This window comes from Carlito syrichta, unplaced genomic scaffold, assembly GCF_000164805.1.
Source record: "Carlito syrichta isolate Samal-C Ts95f unplaced genomic scaffold, Tarsius_syrichta-2.0.1 Scaffold271701, whole genome shotgun sequence".
Classification (NCBI taxonomy): Eukaryota; Metazoa; Chordata; class Mammalia; order Primates; family Tarsiidae; genus Carlito; species Carlito syrichta.
The window spans coordinates 171,650-187,996 of NW_007215797.1; the positions used below are offsets into that span (position 1 = coordinate 171,650).

A 16,347-nucleotide genomic window follows, 5' to 3' on the forward strand; every position below is an offset into this window, starting at 1 on the left:
AGATGAGGTCTTGCCTGCCCAGGCGGGTCTTGAACCCGCGGGCTCAGGCAATCCACTCACCTCAGCCTCCCAAAGGCGCGGGATTACAGGCTGAGCCACCGAGCCCGGCTCAGATTCATTTTTAAAAATATGTTCTTTCATGATGTTAACAGAGGTTGCCTCACAATTATGACTTTTTTTTTTGGAAACAGAGTCTCACTCTGTTGCCCAGGCTAGAGTGTGGTGGCACCATTATGGCTCACCACAGCCTCAAACCCTTGGGCTCAAGTAATCTTCCTGCCTCAGCCTCCCAAGTAGCTGGGACCACAGGCCTGTGCCACCATGCCCGGTTAATTTTTCTATTTTTTGTGGAGATGGGAGTCTCGCTATTTTGTCCAGGCTGGTCTCGAACTCCTGGGCTCAAGCGATCCCTCCCTTGTGGCCTGCCAAAGTGCTGGGATTACACAAGTGAGCCACCATGCCCAGCTAACAAGTATGACTCTTTTAGAGAATATTCTAAATTAGAATTTGACTTAAAATTGCTATTGCCTGGAATTTCTTAGTCCTTCATAAAGACTCCTTTAAAGGCTCTCCAGAGAGTCTCCATATTTCCACCATGATAAAACTAATACAAGATAAATTAATTAAAAGACAATAAAACCTTCCATGGTTTTGAAATATCAGGTCTCTGAGTGAAATAAGAAGATAACCAAGTGATATGATCCTTCTTGAATGTAGCAAAAATTTAGTGTTTACCCAACTCAGAATAAGGACAGTGAAATCTAAGAGTAAAGTTATTCCAAAAACAAAGAACATCCAGACTTTCCATAGATACTAAATCTTCTATTATCTCTTTTCTCTTTGCAAGGCAGCTATCATCATTCTGCTTTGTCATCTACTTGAAAAGCCATCCCACAAGCAGGGACTTAGCGGCATGAGAGTCCTGTCCAGGATGTTGGAAGTCACTGGCATCAGAGGGCAAACTAGAGCCATTCGATGAACACACACAGTCTTGTTCGAATGGTTGCTGTGTTTGAAACAAACTATCAGCTGGTGTTCGATATGAATTGCTAACTTCTAAAGAATAGTGTCATTTAAGGAACCACTGTAGGTGTTAGAACACAGAGGGGGACCAGAAAACACCTCCAAGAAGAAAGGGATTGTGTCTCTTTTGATTGCCTTTGCGAAGCCAGTTCCTGGTGTAGACCTGGCACATGATGGGGACATGTCTAGCGAATGAATGAAGTCATTTCTACAAGCACCTCCAGGGTACCTCTAAGGATGTTTTGCTTTTTTTGGTTTTCAATCAAAAGACTCTTGAATACAGTCTCCTAAGGTTTCACTACGGTGTTAACTCTACTGGAATATTTTGCTTATCTTAAATACCAACATCTTCCCCATTTCAGATGCCAATTTACGCTCCACCAACCCCTCTGGAAGTTTTTATTTGAGAACCTGTCTTGGCTTATTTCTTCTGGCTTAAAAATGACCCAGTTAACTGAATAGGATTCCTAACCTGCCAGTCTGTTTAGATGTGTGACATTATCTTTGAAGACCATCAAATGAAAGTATACATATTTTAGAAAGAAGATACAGAAAATCATAAAGAAGTTTGGGTGAACTTACCACCCAAATACAACCACTCAATATTTTGGTTTGTAATCATCAAATAGGTGGTCTTACCATGAACCTAATGAAACCAAGGTCCAGGCCTCTCTAAGTAAATATTCATTTTCATATCAAATTCTATGTATCTAACTTTGTATTCTTGTTCATAAAGATACCCCTCAAAATTGTATCAGCTTCAGGATTCACAAAACCCAGATACGTCACTGCCATCAAAATGATTAATTGATTTTTGTAAATCTAGTTTCTTTCTGTTTTGCAGTATGCTTTGTTACTGAACAAAATGTAAATATTTTCTCATTGCCATATTAAATTACGACAATTCATTTCCTTTTAGTAACTGTTTAGTGTTCTGCTGAATAGATGTATTAAATGAGCTGACTTATTAAATCAACCCCCTATTGTTGGACATTCCCCCTCCCCTGTATTATTCTTACAAATGATGCTTCCTTGAGGAGTCTGATAAGGACGGCTTTATGCCTAAATGTGTGAAAGTTGAACTACTGCCTCAAACCATATGTGTATTTTGGGGGCTTTTGACACATTGACAAATAGCTCCTGAGAGAAGTGGTGTTAACTTACTTTCCAAACAGAGATATGTGAGAGTACCCATTTTCCCGACCCTTGTCAGCACTGTTATATAATTGTGAAAAACCTTTGCCAATTTCAATGGTGTAAAAAATTACTATTTTAATTGTTTTTCTTAAGTTGAAAACATATTTCCCATCAGAAAATACTATGCGTTTATATATTTAAAGCATGAGCCATTTGTTCTTGGTGACACAAATACTGATTTGCATAATCTTAAATTGGATTTGGAGAAACTGAGGAACTTAGTTCATCTGGAAATGTCACCATTATCTGCCTGCAGAAGATAACCTTCTGGGGAAATTGTTTTGGCATTCCAGGAGGCAAGCATATCTCATACTGGCCACATTACAAAGAGAATTTAATTTATTTCTAAGAAGGATATTTGAGCATCAACTAGGTGCCTGCCACTCGATATATTATGATCTGATTAAGGAAACCGACATGTATACAACTAACCTAATGCAGAATTAAAAGCCATGCCTACAATTTCAACACAACACAGTGTGAGCATATTGGTGAAGCATTCCTCCATTCTTAATGGAAAGTGATGAAGCAGGGCTTGGGGAATTTTGTTCAGAAGAGGTCGTGTGCATGTGAAGCAAAGAGGTGGTGAGGCCATTGCCACCCTGTGGTGCAGCATGTGGTATGAATGTGTATGGCAGGGTGTTCCCTATCACTGTGGCACCCTAGGAAGACGGGATGATTTAGAAAAATAAGGCAGGTGACCAGGTGCAATAGCTCACTCCTGTAATCCCAGCACTTTGGCAGGCCGAGTTGAGAGAGTCGCTTAAGGCCAGGAGTTTGAGACCATGCTAGGCAACATAGTGAAACCTTGTTTCTACAAAAAATTCAAAAAATTAGTTAGGTATGGTGGTATGCACCTTCCAGCAACTTGGGAGGCTTAGGCAGGAGAATCACTTGAGCCCAGGAGTTTGAGGTTGCAGTGAGGTGTGATCGTGCCACTGTACTCCAGCCCGGGTGAAAGAGTCAGACCTTGTCTCAAAAGAAGAAGAGGATGACAACGACAACGGTAGGACTAGGAAAATGAGGTCACATGGTGAATATCCTTGTATATCATTAAGATATTTTAGAAGATATCTCGCTTTCTGGAACTAATTTCTGAGATTCAAAAGGTAATGAAGATGTGTGGGACAAGTTTGACCTGCCAAGTACACCTTGCTTTTGAAAATGTAACTAACAGTTCTTCATTGAAATCCACATTGCCTTTGCAGAGCCATTGAGTGAATGTTCTCTGGGGGACTCCTAGTGTTGTGAGATTCATTGTAACACTCTGGTGCAGCTGTCAGAGCTCTGTGTCTCTTCAATCCCACCCCACAACCCCAGCATGTGACTGTTTCTAGCCCTGTGTCAGCGTTTCCTTCAGATGAAGTAAAGATGGGAATCTTCTTTCTGAGCTGTGCCCAGCAAGCATCAACATCTTCAAACAGAAGATCAGCCTAACAGTGTGGGAACAGTCTGGGTCTGGTGGCTCATGCCTGTAATCCTAGCACTTTGGGAAGCTGAGACAAGAGGATTGCTTGAGCCCAGGAGTTCAAGATCAGCCTGAGCAACATAGCAAGACCCCGTCTCTACAAAAAAAATTTTAAAAATTAGCCAGGCACAGTGGCACACGCCCATAGTCCCAGCTACTTGGAAGGCTGAGGCAGAAGGCCTGCCTGAGCCCAGGAAGTCAAGGCTACAGTGAGCCATGATTGTGCCACTGTGCTCCAGCATGGGTGACAGAGTGAGACCCCGACACCCCAAAAATAGAATAAAGCAGTGTGGGGAAGTTCAGGTCATTCTGAGAGAATGGTTGGAGAAGATGGACAAAACTACCTGCAGAATTTCAGGAATGGTATGCTGCAAGAGAGAGAGCAAGGGTTCTGTGAATTGGTAGAAGCAGATGTATATCTCTTACTAGCTGTAACTTTTAGGCAAGTTACTTGAACCTTCTGAGCTCCCCTTTCCTTAACTGTGAAGTCTCTTGTTGGGCCATAATTCCAACCCAACAAGAAATGCTTTGCTGGGGAAATGCAGTTACACACACAGGGTTTCTGACATGGCAAGCATCCTATAAATGCATTGCCGCCATCCTCATCCCTAATCCTAACCCTTAGCCCTTCTCCATGAAAAGGGAGTTTAGGATGCAGAGTCTCTCGGGCATTCTCTTGGAATTCAGAGCAGCCATCACTAACTCGGAGCAAAAGAACATGTGCCAGGGCACGCAGAATCACTAGAAACAATGTGGGTTTTAGTTCATCATTGTGCCAATAAAATGCCATCGTATATTGAGAGAATTCCTTCTGAGTTGAAGCATTTCTAAATACCTTTCCTGAAACGGTGTGACAGACAAGCGTGAAAAGACTATTCTCTATTTGCAAAGGCATCTTTCCATCCTCTCGGACTGTCACGTTCTGTGACTGGACTTGTATGCCCAGCTGGCAGCTGCACCAGCCAGACCCCGAGGTAACTACAGTTTAGTCCCCAATTTTTTTTCCCCCTCTGGAGCCTACAAATTCTATTTCAAGCACACACACGTACAGAATGTAGATGTGGAGATGGAAACCAGGCCCGGGAGCCGGGGGAGGGGCTGTGGTACTTAACTGCAGGGAGGCCACAACTGGCCCATCTGCAGTGGCCTCGCCCAGGCATGGTTGAGGCCCAGACCTCAAGAGTGGTTTTGGCCTTTTGATATAGCATTAGTAATCACATGGGATGGTCACCACTACTCCTGTTTGGGGCCAAAACATTGTAGCCTCTATGATCTCCGTGATCAGGCGGGCTTGGAAGGTTTTCTCTGCCTTCCAAGGAACATGTAACGGCATGGAGATTCTGGAAAACTAGCTCTCTGAAGAAGCTAAGGGTCAAAATGGGGGTAGATGGAGAGGGGAAACGGAACTGCTTCTCCTTGACACAAAAGGACTTCTCTGGTCAAGGAAACAGCTGCTTCAGGGTGTATTTCTAATGTGTATACAAAGCGGGGGTGCGGTTACTAAACTGTTTACATCATCTAGCAAAAGCTCTGATAGCGCAGATAGACCCTAAATGAGACATTCCTTCTGAATGGCTAATAAATAATTTAGCCATTCATTCAACAAATATTTATTGAGAACCTACTACACAACAGGTACTATCATAGGTATAAGGATGCAATGGTAAACAACAACAAAAACATTAAAAAAACAAAACAAAACCTTAGTTCCAGCTACTTGGGAGGCTGAGGTAGGCAGATCCCTTGAGCCCAAAAGTTTGAATCCACGGTGAGCTGTGATAGCACCCCTGTACTCCAGCCTGGACAACAGAGTAAGACAATATTTTTAATCCCTGAGCTCATGTAACTTACATTTAGCCAGAGAAGTGGACTAGAAGCAATATTAATAATTAAAATATGACTTGAAAAAATCTAAGGAACAGAAATAAAGCAAGGATGAGGGTATGAAACATTAGGGAGAATAGGTGCTGAAATTCTAGAGAAGGGGATCAGGAGAGGCTCCACTGAGAAACTGACTTTAATAGAGACCCGACTGACAGTTGGGATGAGTCAAAATCTACATCAAAAATCCTTTCCTCTGGATTTTCAAAGGCATTGCTCCCTTGTCTTTGTTTTCTGGGATTGCTACTGAGACAGCTAATGCCTTTCTGACACCTGATCCTTCCCATGTGACTTTTAACCCCTCGTGGAGCTTTTAGGACCTTCTGTTTTCACCCCCATTATCTGAAATGCCTCAAGCGATAAGCTTGAGTGTGCTGAGCATTGTACAAACCTCTTCAGTCTGACGTCTCATGTCCTTCCATTTGAGAGGGGGAAAAGAACGTACTTATAATGAATGACTTTTAGGAAACATCTTCATTTTTTCAGGTCTCTTTTACCAAAATCTCCACTACTAGGAATCTGGGTGCTCTGACATCATTCTCTGTTTTTCTTACGGCTCTTCTCTCTTTTTCCATCCTTCTGAGATTTCATTAACTTTTTCTTCTTTGTGGAATTTTAAAATTCTGCCCTCATGGTTTTGTTCTGCAAAGGGTCGCCCGTTCCCTGGACTGGTCTCTTCTGAGTTTCTATTGCCTGTTTATTTGTCTGTTTTCTTTCATGGTACAGGCTTGTATAAAATATCTGTTAATCCTTGGAGCCTGTTAACCTATGAGCGGGAAGCTTTTATACGTGGTTTGGGCTGTTTCACTATGGGCTGTCCAGACAGAAACTGAACACAACCCTCAAAAATCTGTTGGATTCTCAGTCTACTGAGAAATGCAACCACGTGGAGGAGTCTAAAATGCCATTCTATACAAAAGCGAAAAGACTGCATAAATCCATTATGTGAAACTCTAGACGAGACACATCTAATCTATGGTGACAAAAAGTTGTTGGGCAGTTGCCTGTAGCTGGGGATGTTTGAGATTGATCAGTTGACTGGACAGAAGGAAACTTTTTAGGTGGTGATGGTGGATACCATTCTTGAATGTGGTGATGATTACGTAGTTATATACATTTATCAAAACTGATTAAACTGTACACTTAAAATTTTTTTTAAAAATCTATTGGTCTCTTCCCATGGGCGGGTCACCTGAGGTGGTGGACCCTTGCCACATTGTATCCGAGGGAAGGCATCTCACCCATCCCTTGGACCTGGTCGGCCAGAACCCAATGTGTTTGGTGTGGGCTCCTCTGCCTTCTGTGAATGCGATGGGAGCGACCTGGCTGAGTGAAGTGGAAAGGGAAAGATGGTCATCTTGCGGTGCCATTCAGTAAAAAAGCAAGTCCAATCAGCACTCGTGCTTTCAACTCACTCTGCATGCCTGTCTTCAGAAGAGTCTGGCGCACTGTCTTCTGAGTTTCCTTCCCTGGCCCTGCATGCTTTCTGTGGAGCTGGTCCCTTGAAGACTTAAGTGTCAGCTTTGTCTGCTGTTGTTTCCTCTCTCACTCCCTTAATTCTTTGATGTATGCTTTTTTATCCCTTATTGTCATTTTAGTGGAATTTCTGGAGGAAGTAGAGATAAATGTGTTACACGAGCTACCATATTCAGCAGAAGTTATTCTGATCTTTTATGAGTCTCTCTTGCCAAAGCTTACCCTAGTGGTAGTAGTTCACCTCCAACAGATTCTCACAAAAAGTAAAATTCAAATTCATTGTTAAGATCCTACTTACTCTGTCTCTGTTTATCTGTTTCTGAATAACAAATGATCCTAGGCCCGGTCCAGTTGCTAATACCTGTAATCCCAACACTTTGGAAGGCAAGGCAGGATGATTGCTTGAGGCCAGGAGTTCGAGACTAGCCTGGGCAACATAGCAAGAACCCCCATCTCTACACAAAAACAAAAATGTTAGCCAGGCATAATGGCGTGCACCTATAGTTCTAGCTACTCAGGATTCTGAGGTGGAAGGACTGCCTGAATCCAGAAAGTCGAAGCTGTAGTGAACTGTGATCACGCCACTGCACTCCATCATGAGCAACAGAGTGAGGTCCCAACTCAATAAATAAATGAGTGAACGATAAATATCCCTAAGCAGAGTGGCTTATAACAACTACAATCATTTATTTGTTTGTGATTCTGCAACTCGGGCAGTGCTTAGAGGGGGCATCGTGTTTCTGTTCTACGGAACAGCTGAATAGCTCACCTGGGACTGGGGAGTGCACTCCCAAGATGGCGCATCCACATAACCTCAATGGTTCTAGCTGTAGAGTGGATGCTTAGCTGATAGTCATTCAGGACTTTGGTTGTTCCATATGTGACCTCCTCATGTGGCTAGGTTGGACTCCTCAGAAGCTGGGTTCTGTGAGGGAACATCCCAAGACCAAGCTCTCCAAGAGTATAAACTTGAATGGACAAGCACATATAAAGCCTTGCTTTCAGGCCAGATGCGGTGGCTCACACCTTTAATCCTACCACATGAGGTCACATGAGCCCTTGAGTTCGAGACCAGCTTGAACAACATACCAAAACCTCATCTCTACAAAAATTAGCCGGGTGTGGTGGTGCACACCTGTAGTCCCACCTACTCAAGAGGTTGAGAAGGGGGATCTCCTGAGCCCAGGAGGTGGAGGCTACAGTGAGTTGTGTCAGTAAGACTCTGACTCCAAAAAAAAAAAAAAAAAAAGCCTGCCTTCTGATCACACTTGCTATTATCCCATTGGCCAAGGCAAGTCACATTCACATGACCAAGCCCAGAATCAACATGGGAAGGAACTAGGACGTGAATACTAAGAGGTGTGGTGCACTGGGGCCACATACCCCTGGGAACTCTAAAATCCTGTGCTTGTGTAACTGACGTGTTTCATTTTATTTCTGAAACAATGGGGTGTCAGACTCCTTTCCTGTAGATAGTTTAACATGGTATAAACATCCAATAAATATGTATTAGAACCACAAAAGTATTGTAGCATTTCCATTTAAAATATTCTTGAATGAACTAGAAAGACTTAAACTATATCCCATGGCTATAATGATTGTGTTCCTAGTTAATGAAAGACATGGGGGAAAAAAATCACCATACAGGATCAGATTTCTAAATATACATTCCAAGGATATTAAGTATTGTATTTTGCTTGAGGCTACCAGAGGTTAGCTTCTTGTCATTTTATTTTTTAAATAGTTGAAAATTAGGTCCTTTAACACCCGCCTGGACTTCAAAGAATAAAAGTGAGTAGTTATGTGATAGCCAGACAGCGCATTTCTTGGAAATTCCAAACCCAGATCACTTGTTACGTGCTTCCAAGCTCACCTTGAACCTCAGTGAGGCTGGAAAGAAGGGATGCGTGGCCTCTGAATCTTGACCTGTGACTGATGACTGTTTTCCTTCTGCATGCAGGGGTTCTCTATCTCCAGTATGGAGATGAAACCAAGCAGCTCAGGATGCCGAATGAAATCACAAGTGCAGACACAATCCGTGCTCTCTTTGTAAGTGCCTTTCCTCAGCAGCTCACCATGAAAATGCTGGAGTCACCCAGTGTCGCCATTTACATCAAAGATGAAAGCAGAAATGTCTATTATGAATTAAATGATGTAAGGTAAGTGATGATATAATTTTTATGGTCCCCTATGTTGCATTCGAGTTTTTTGTTTGTTTGTTTGGGGCTTTTGTTGTTGTTATTACACCATATTGCCTTAGAATCTTTTTGGTTTCAGGGAGGGGCTTTGGTCCACCATTTGGCATTTAGGGGGCTTTGGGGTTTTTTGTTTGTTTTTTGTACACTCTATTGCTTTGCTAGAGTTTGTGCTGGATCCTAGTTCCTCCATGTGCCAGTGAAGAAAGCACAACCATTATCCTGATTGACAGGCTTATCTTACCCAGGTACAAATTCACCATGTAGTTTTCTGCAATTCATTTACAAGGCACAATTTATAAAGATGAGGGCAAACTTCTGCCACAAAGATGTTTGAATGTTACATCTGAAAAGAACATTAGAAATGATTTAATACGACATTTTATCTCAGAGTTAGGGAAATCAAGGTCCAGAAAAATGTTGGAGAGACTTGACCAAGGTCATAAGAGTTGAAGGCAGTACTTCCTACTGGAACTTTCCTACTTTCCTCTTGGAGTTCTTTTGACTATAGACTGAACCTGTGGGCATTTTAGATTATGATTCTACTGGGTCATTATTTATATCTCACAAGTTAGAGTAAAAGCAGTGGATTCTGTATTGTTTTTCCACAAGAAAAGAGACTGAAAAGCACTCCCACTTTCCATTCATTGCTCTTTTTTCTTGAGTTGGAGTCTCATTCCATCACCCAGGCTGGAGTGCAGTGGCACACTCACCGCCACCCCAGCATCAACCTGCTGGGCTCCGACAGTCCTTCCACCTCAGCCTTCCAAGTAGCCCAAACTACAGTCATGTGCTATCACGCCCGGCTAATTTTTGTTTTATTGTAGAGACTAGGTCTCGCCTAGTTTCCTGGGTTGGTCTCGAACCCATGGATTCAGGCAATCCACTCACTTTGGCCTCCCAAAGTGCTGGCATTACAGGCTGAGCCACCATTCTTTTCTTAAGTTGTTGTCCTTGACATAAGGATCTCATGCTCCAGGTGGGCTTTCTCCAGAGCTACTTATCGAATGACTTCTAAAACTAGCCTAAATGGACTCCTGCTAGTGAGAGGGGCTAGAAACAAAACCATGTTTATTGACTGCCTTGGTGTTGTGCGTAGAGCTGAAAGAACACATTTGTTCTGTCCCAGCCAAACAACCTGGGAAACAGGACTTAAATCAACACACTCAAGGAGTTGCTAGTCTAGCCTCAAAACATCTTAGAGTCCCCAAAGATTATTTAGTAACTAATCCAGCCCCTTAATTTTATGGAACCAGAAATTCAGATACATAAAAATGAAGGGACTCATTCAAGAGCACGCAACCAATGAAGTATCAAACTCTGCCCCAAACCTGGCTGTCCCCATTTCTTGGGTAAGAACTTTTTGTTCCCTTAGAATATCCCCTCACCAAATCATCGGTAGCAGGACTTGGGGGTTTCTGGGTCCCTGCCCTGTGGAAATAGCAAGCTGCTGTGTTTCTTCATTATGGAATTAATGGGTACTACTTTTTAAAAATATGCCTCTAAGCCTGGCTCTGTGGCTCAGCCTGTAATCCCACGCCTTTGGGAGGCTGAGGTGAGTGGATTGCCTGAACCTACGAGTTCGAGACCCGCCTGGGCAGGCGAGACCTCATCTCTATAATAAAAAAAAATTAGCCGGGCGTGGTAGCGCATGCCTGTAATTCCGGCTACTTGGAAGGCTGAGGCAGAAGGATCGCCGGAGCCCAGCAGGCGAGGCTGCCGTGGCCGGAAGCGGCCACTGCACTCCAGTCTGGGCGACAGAGTGAGACTTCGACTCAAAAAAATTAATTAATTAAATAAAATAAAAATATGCCTCTAGTGCATAATAAGTGTAAACTGATGTATATATCTACCAATGGTCACAAATGACATAGTTAGGCATGTGTCCAGGTGTATGAGTAATTTAGAGCTTTCAAAGTTTGACATATGCCCCAAGGCATAGATGCTACATCTGTTACACAACCTTGCCGCTTTTTAAAAATGTATTTAAATATTCATGAGTATCAGAAAATTCATGTTTGTTTTTGAATTAAATTATTAATCAAGCTGTCACCAAAAGAAATTTTTTTGAATCTACAAAGCATAAACTTGAAACATGAAATAATCACATTATAGGTAAAGAGCATGTTTGCAGTAATATAATCCCATGTAGTGTTTTTACATGGAGATACCATTTTACAGTAATCGTCTTCTATTTCTTCGTTTGCAATTGGAGGAACTGAGGGAGACAGTGCTAATAAGTAAATATGAAACTAAGGAAAGCCACGCTTGATTATGGAGCTCAAGTATTATGAATAATTGGGCCCCACTTTTCTGTAGGCTGTGCAAGGATTTCTATATTGCAGTGAGTCACCATTTTCTAGAGCCTATCCCAAGTCTCAAAGTATGACTGTTTTTAACTTCCTCTTTGCATTCTGTAGGAATGTTAAGAAGTAGTTACAAAGAAAGGAATGGGAGAAAGAACTTAGAGGAAAAGTCATGATCCTCCTCAATGGAAATCCAGTTGGTAAAATAGATGGAAGCAGATTTGAAAGAGAAAGTGATCACTTTAAACACTAATAACTCTCAGTTAATGTGCTTATTTTTGGAAAAATGATTATCTTGTTCATTCTTAAGCCGTAGTACTGATAGCCTGATTCTTTAAAAAAAAAAAAAAACATTTAAAATGTTTACATAAAAAATCACTGATTTATTAATTTGTCTATAATTTTACTTTCTGTTTTTTTGGCAAACATTAAAATGAACATTAAAAATGTTCAAATGGAAGCAGTATATTTATTTAGTGATGAATATGTTTATGCTGTACATGCATGTTTTTCCCCAAAGAATTGTTCTATTTCTTTACTTTTATGCATAACATGCCTCAATTATATTTTATTTGAATAGTAGAAATTCTCATCACCAGCATTATATAAGACCAAAAAGGAAAAGGTTTTAACTGAAGACAATGATTTTAATCTTCTAAATTCTAAATTCAGAGATAAATTTCAGTTCATTCTTCAGGATTTTTGAAGTGAGAACATATTTGCTAAATATATGGCTATTTTATTATTGTGTTAGGTTTCTCATATTTTCAGAAAGTTCAGGGCAGAGCACTGTGTTGTCAATGTAGCCACGGTAAATGCAATCTGGGCCTTTCTATTGGTCTATCTCAGATGGACATATGTTTGTAAAGTAATCCTAAATCAACCTCATGTATTTTAAATATCTTTAGAATCACAGTCTTTTTCATGGCTTCAGTGAGGCTTTCAGTTTCTTCACATCCTCACTTGTGACTTCTTCCTTTAGCCAAAGGGTGAGTTCCTTTAGTGAGCCCCCATGTCCTAACCACTGTGAGTCTCCCCGTGTTATTAACCCAGCCCCTTCTAGCAACAAACAAGGGCTGCTGGCTGTCCCTCAAGCTGACTTCTCTAACAAGCGGCTTGAAATCTGGAGCAACCGAGCAAGCTTGGGCTAGTCATTGCCTCAAAGCAATCACTGGCGGATATTTAAAGGAGAGAAACAAGACTGGTCTAAGAATGCTCCATTTCTTTTAAAACAAAAACACAACCCAATAATCCCAGTGATTGGGTCAGCCCACTAAATGTGGCTGCACCTGGAAGAAAGGAATTCATCCTTTTGCACACGTTTCTTTGAGCCTGGCATTAGAAAGGATCGCAGCGCAGATGGGGCTGAAAGGACCCTTCATCAGCCTTTCTGCTGATGAAGGCTGAATTTGGAGGGAGAAGAACATTGTAGACGTTCATGTACTCTTCAGTAATCTTAAGGTAGGCTCTGAGCAAATGGGGGACTTCTGTCTTTTGCTGCAATTGGCTCTTTGCCTCTAAGAGCTGGGTTAGAAAGGAGAGAGGAATTTCTCCGCTGTAGTTCCTTCACATCCAGTAATTCAATTCACATATAGAAAAAGTATTTTTAAAAATCAACTATGGAAGATAAAAAGGCACAGTAAAGATATTAGTTTTGATCTTTGTGGTACTTTTTTCCCCTAGACTGTAGATATATTTCTTTTCTTTGCTGAAAGTGTTTGAAGGCAGAAGGAAAAAAAATGAGCTTTTTTTCCCCTTTGTGTGCATTCATTAGATAAGCAGCAAACCAAGTGTTGGGGAAAAGCAAACAATTAAATATTTAAATATTAACCAGATCTCTTTTAATGTATTGTAAATATTGGAGCTTTACTGTTTTTTTTAAAGTGCTAACTTTCCATGCTCAGAATCGTGAAAGGAAGTTCATGCTGCCCGACATTTACAGGTTGAGAGCTGTACCAAAAACTCATACTCTCCTGAGCAATAAGAAAAGGAAGAGCCCAAGTCATTTTTCTTCTTTTCTTTATTTATATTTGCCTATTTTATGGTGAAAGGACTTTTGACTGGCTTATTGCAGACAACCTCCAGTTTGTTCGTTAATGTCCTCTACCTGATCCTTAAGGGCAGACTAAGGAAATGGCTAAAGTAAGACTGCTTTCATCTGCCATAGTTATTGATGTTTTTGATTCCAGGAACATTCAAGACAGATCGCTCCTCAAAGTGTACAACAAGGATCCCGCACATGCATTTAATCACACACCAAAAACTATGAATGGAGACATGAGGGTAAGTGTTTCTGTGCTCATTTTAATTTTGTTTGGTGGGTCAAACCATCCTTCTTGTTTGTACTCCTGATGTGATTGTACTCCATGACCAAGTTTCGGGGGTTCTCCCCGTTCAACTCACCTGGTGACTCATTATTTGCTCCTGAATAGAAAAGTAAGATTTCCTATTTTCCTATTTTCTATTTTCCATTTAGGGCAAAGGGATTGATATAGGACTAGACACATCTTAATTCATCTCTAAGTGTGAGTTCTGTCCTCACTCTAAAGAAATCCTAAAAATCTTCATGTAAAAGTGTTCCTGGCCCATAATGCATTTTGCTCAGAAGATATTTTGCATTTTTTCCTCCAAGCAAAACAAGACTAACATATAAACAAACAAAAACATGAGCAAATTGCACAGAAAAATCCACTAATCTGCTTACATTAACTATTCCAAGTCTTAGCATTCTAATTCCATTTCTCACCTTCTAATTCAGGACATTTGCTGTTGTACTGTCTCAAATATTATCAGATCTTCTCTGAACCATGTTCAGGGCCTAGTACAAAAATCTGCATGCTTTGGGAGCTAAAATTCTTTAGATTTAGATCATCTCGGGAGATTATCTGAACATTCAAAGCATACAGGGATGTTTTGAAGGAAAAAGAAGATGAAACTGAAAAAGCAGATTTTAAGATCACGTTAATGCAGGTCCACTAGAAAGGGATTGAGTTTCTAAAAATAACGCTACATTCCTCTGTAGCAAAAATGGGAGGTAAAAAGAAGATTAGCTTCTCAGCTGTACACCCCCTCCCACACACACACACACACACACACACACACAGGTGCACACACACACACGTTTAGAAGATACTGCACCATTTTTTCCTCATCTTTTCTATGGATTAGCACTTGACTGATTTAACTACAAAACAAAATATTTTAAAGCTGTATTGCTAAAGAAACCCAGGCACTGTTCTGTTCTGAAGTTGCAGTACTATTCCTGAGGGAGGCTGTCTGCTTCCTGACAGTGTGTATTAGTTTTCTATTGCTGCTGTAACAACTTAAGACAAATTCGGTGGCTTAAAACAAGACAGCTTTACCAACTTCCAGTTCTAGAGTCTGTAGACTGACACAAGTCTCACTGGTCTGAAATAAGGGGTAACCAACAGGACTGCATCCTTTTCTAGAGGCTCTAAGAAGAATCTGGTTGTTTTTTTTCTTCTAGCTGCTAGAGGTCACCATATTTCTTGATTTGCAGTCCTCTTTTCTATCATCAAACTCAGAATAATGACATCGATGTGACCTGGTTACATCTCTAACTCTCTCTTGTTCATTTCTAAGGACACTTGTGATTGCATTGGGCCTACCTGATACTCCAGAAAAATCTCCCTATCTTAACCTGCTTTAATCTCCCTTTCCCGTGCATCCTAGTCACAGGTTTGGGTTAGGATGCAGACATTTTTGAGGAACCACTGTTCTGCCTTTCATACAGAATATGTGAGTTTAGGACCAAAAAAGAGGTTGAGAGGTCCCACTGAAAGTGCTGGAAAATTTTCTGTGTAATTCTGGACTGGGATATGAGTGATGATATTGTGGGATCAGAGCCTGTACTTTGGGAGGAAAGGGCCTCTCACGTACTCAACTGCTGCTATTTTTATGTCAGAAATGATGTGTAATCTGAAGTGAAGGCTGTTGCTACTTCAGAAATTCTAAGATTTGGAGGTTTATTTAGCCAGTTACACTTTAAATCTAAACCAGAGCCATGTGAAGACAGATTGAGTCATGCCACTCATGAAGCATGGCCTATTACAGTACCCTCTTTTATTACTGTTATTCTCTTTCTCGGTAACATGTGCAAAAGTCTTCGCTCCCTTGAATTTTTCTTTCTTTCTTTCTTTCTTTCTTTCTTTCTTTCTTTCTTTCTTTCTTTCTTTCTTTCTTTCTTTTCTTTTCTTTTCTTTCTCTCTCTCTCTCTCTCTTTCTCTCTCTCTCTTTCTTGCTATGTCTAGCCCTCAGACTGGAGTTCTGTGGTGCTCAGAGCCTGTTTCTGTCACGTAGAGCCCTTTCCACGCAGGTGCCCCAGAATCACCTCTGACCATCTTGTTTATGACTGAAAGGACACCTGTTTTAACTCTCAAGCAGATGTGCTACCTATGTCAGGACCAGTAGTAAGGACAGAGACAATAAAATATTAATCATATGAGGAGAGCCTATTAGAATGCAGAGCTTGTGCTGTGGGTTTCAGCAAAGCGGTTCTGTCTTCACTTGAAGATGAGAGCCTAGTGGCCACCTCCTGAGTCACCAGCAGCCTACTTTAGACACAGCTATTTTGTGTGTGAGAAAATCAGTCATTGTCCCCAAATGGGGGAGGAGGGGATAACAAATGTTCACCATCTAACCAACCAACAGAAAAGCTTTTATGTTTCTGTGATGACTGTGTAGCAATAAGAAGCAGAAAGCAGTTGCAAAATCTAGGTGTGATCACGCCTGCACTTGGCCACTTGGTCCCTATTCACAGATTCCAGAAACTAAAAGGCAT

The 16,347-nt window shown here is 41.2% G+C and overlaps 1 protein-coding gene across 5 annotated transcripts in view; it reads left to right on the plus strand.

Moving 5' to 3' along the window:
* Positions 1–16,347, plus strand: part of KIAA1217 (KIAA1217 ortholog) — a 158,374-nt gene that overhangs the window by 37,257 nt on the left and 104,770 nt on the right. For all 5 annotated transcript variants that reach the window (XM_008052302.2, XM_008052300.2, XM_021709665.1 and 2 more), the window contains exons 2-3: positions 9,006–9,204; positions 13,736–13,829. In XM_008052302.2, coding sequence (XP_008050493.1) covers positions 9,006–9,204; positions 13,736–13,829 — 293 coding nt within the window. The remainder of the gene's footprint in view (positions 1–9,005; positions 9,205–13,735; positions 13,830–16,347) is intronic.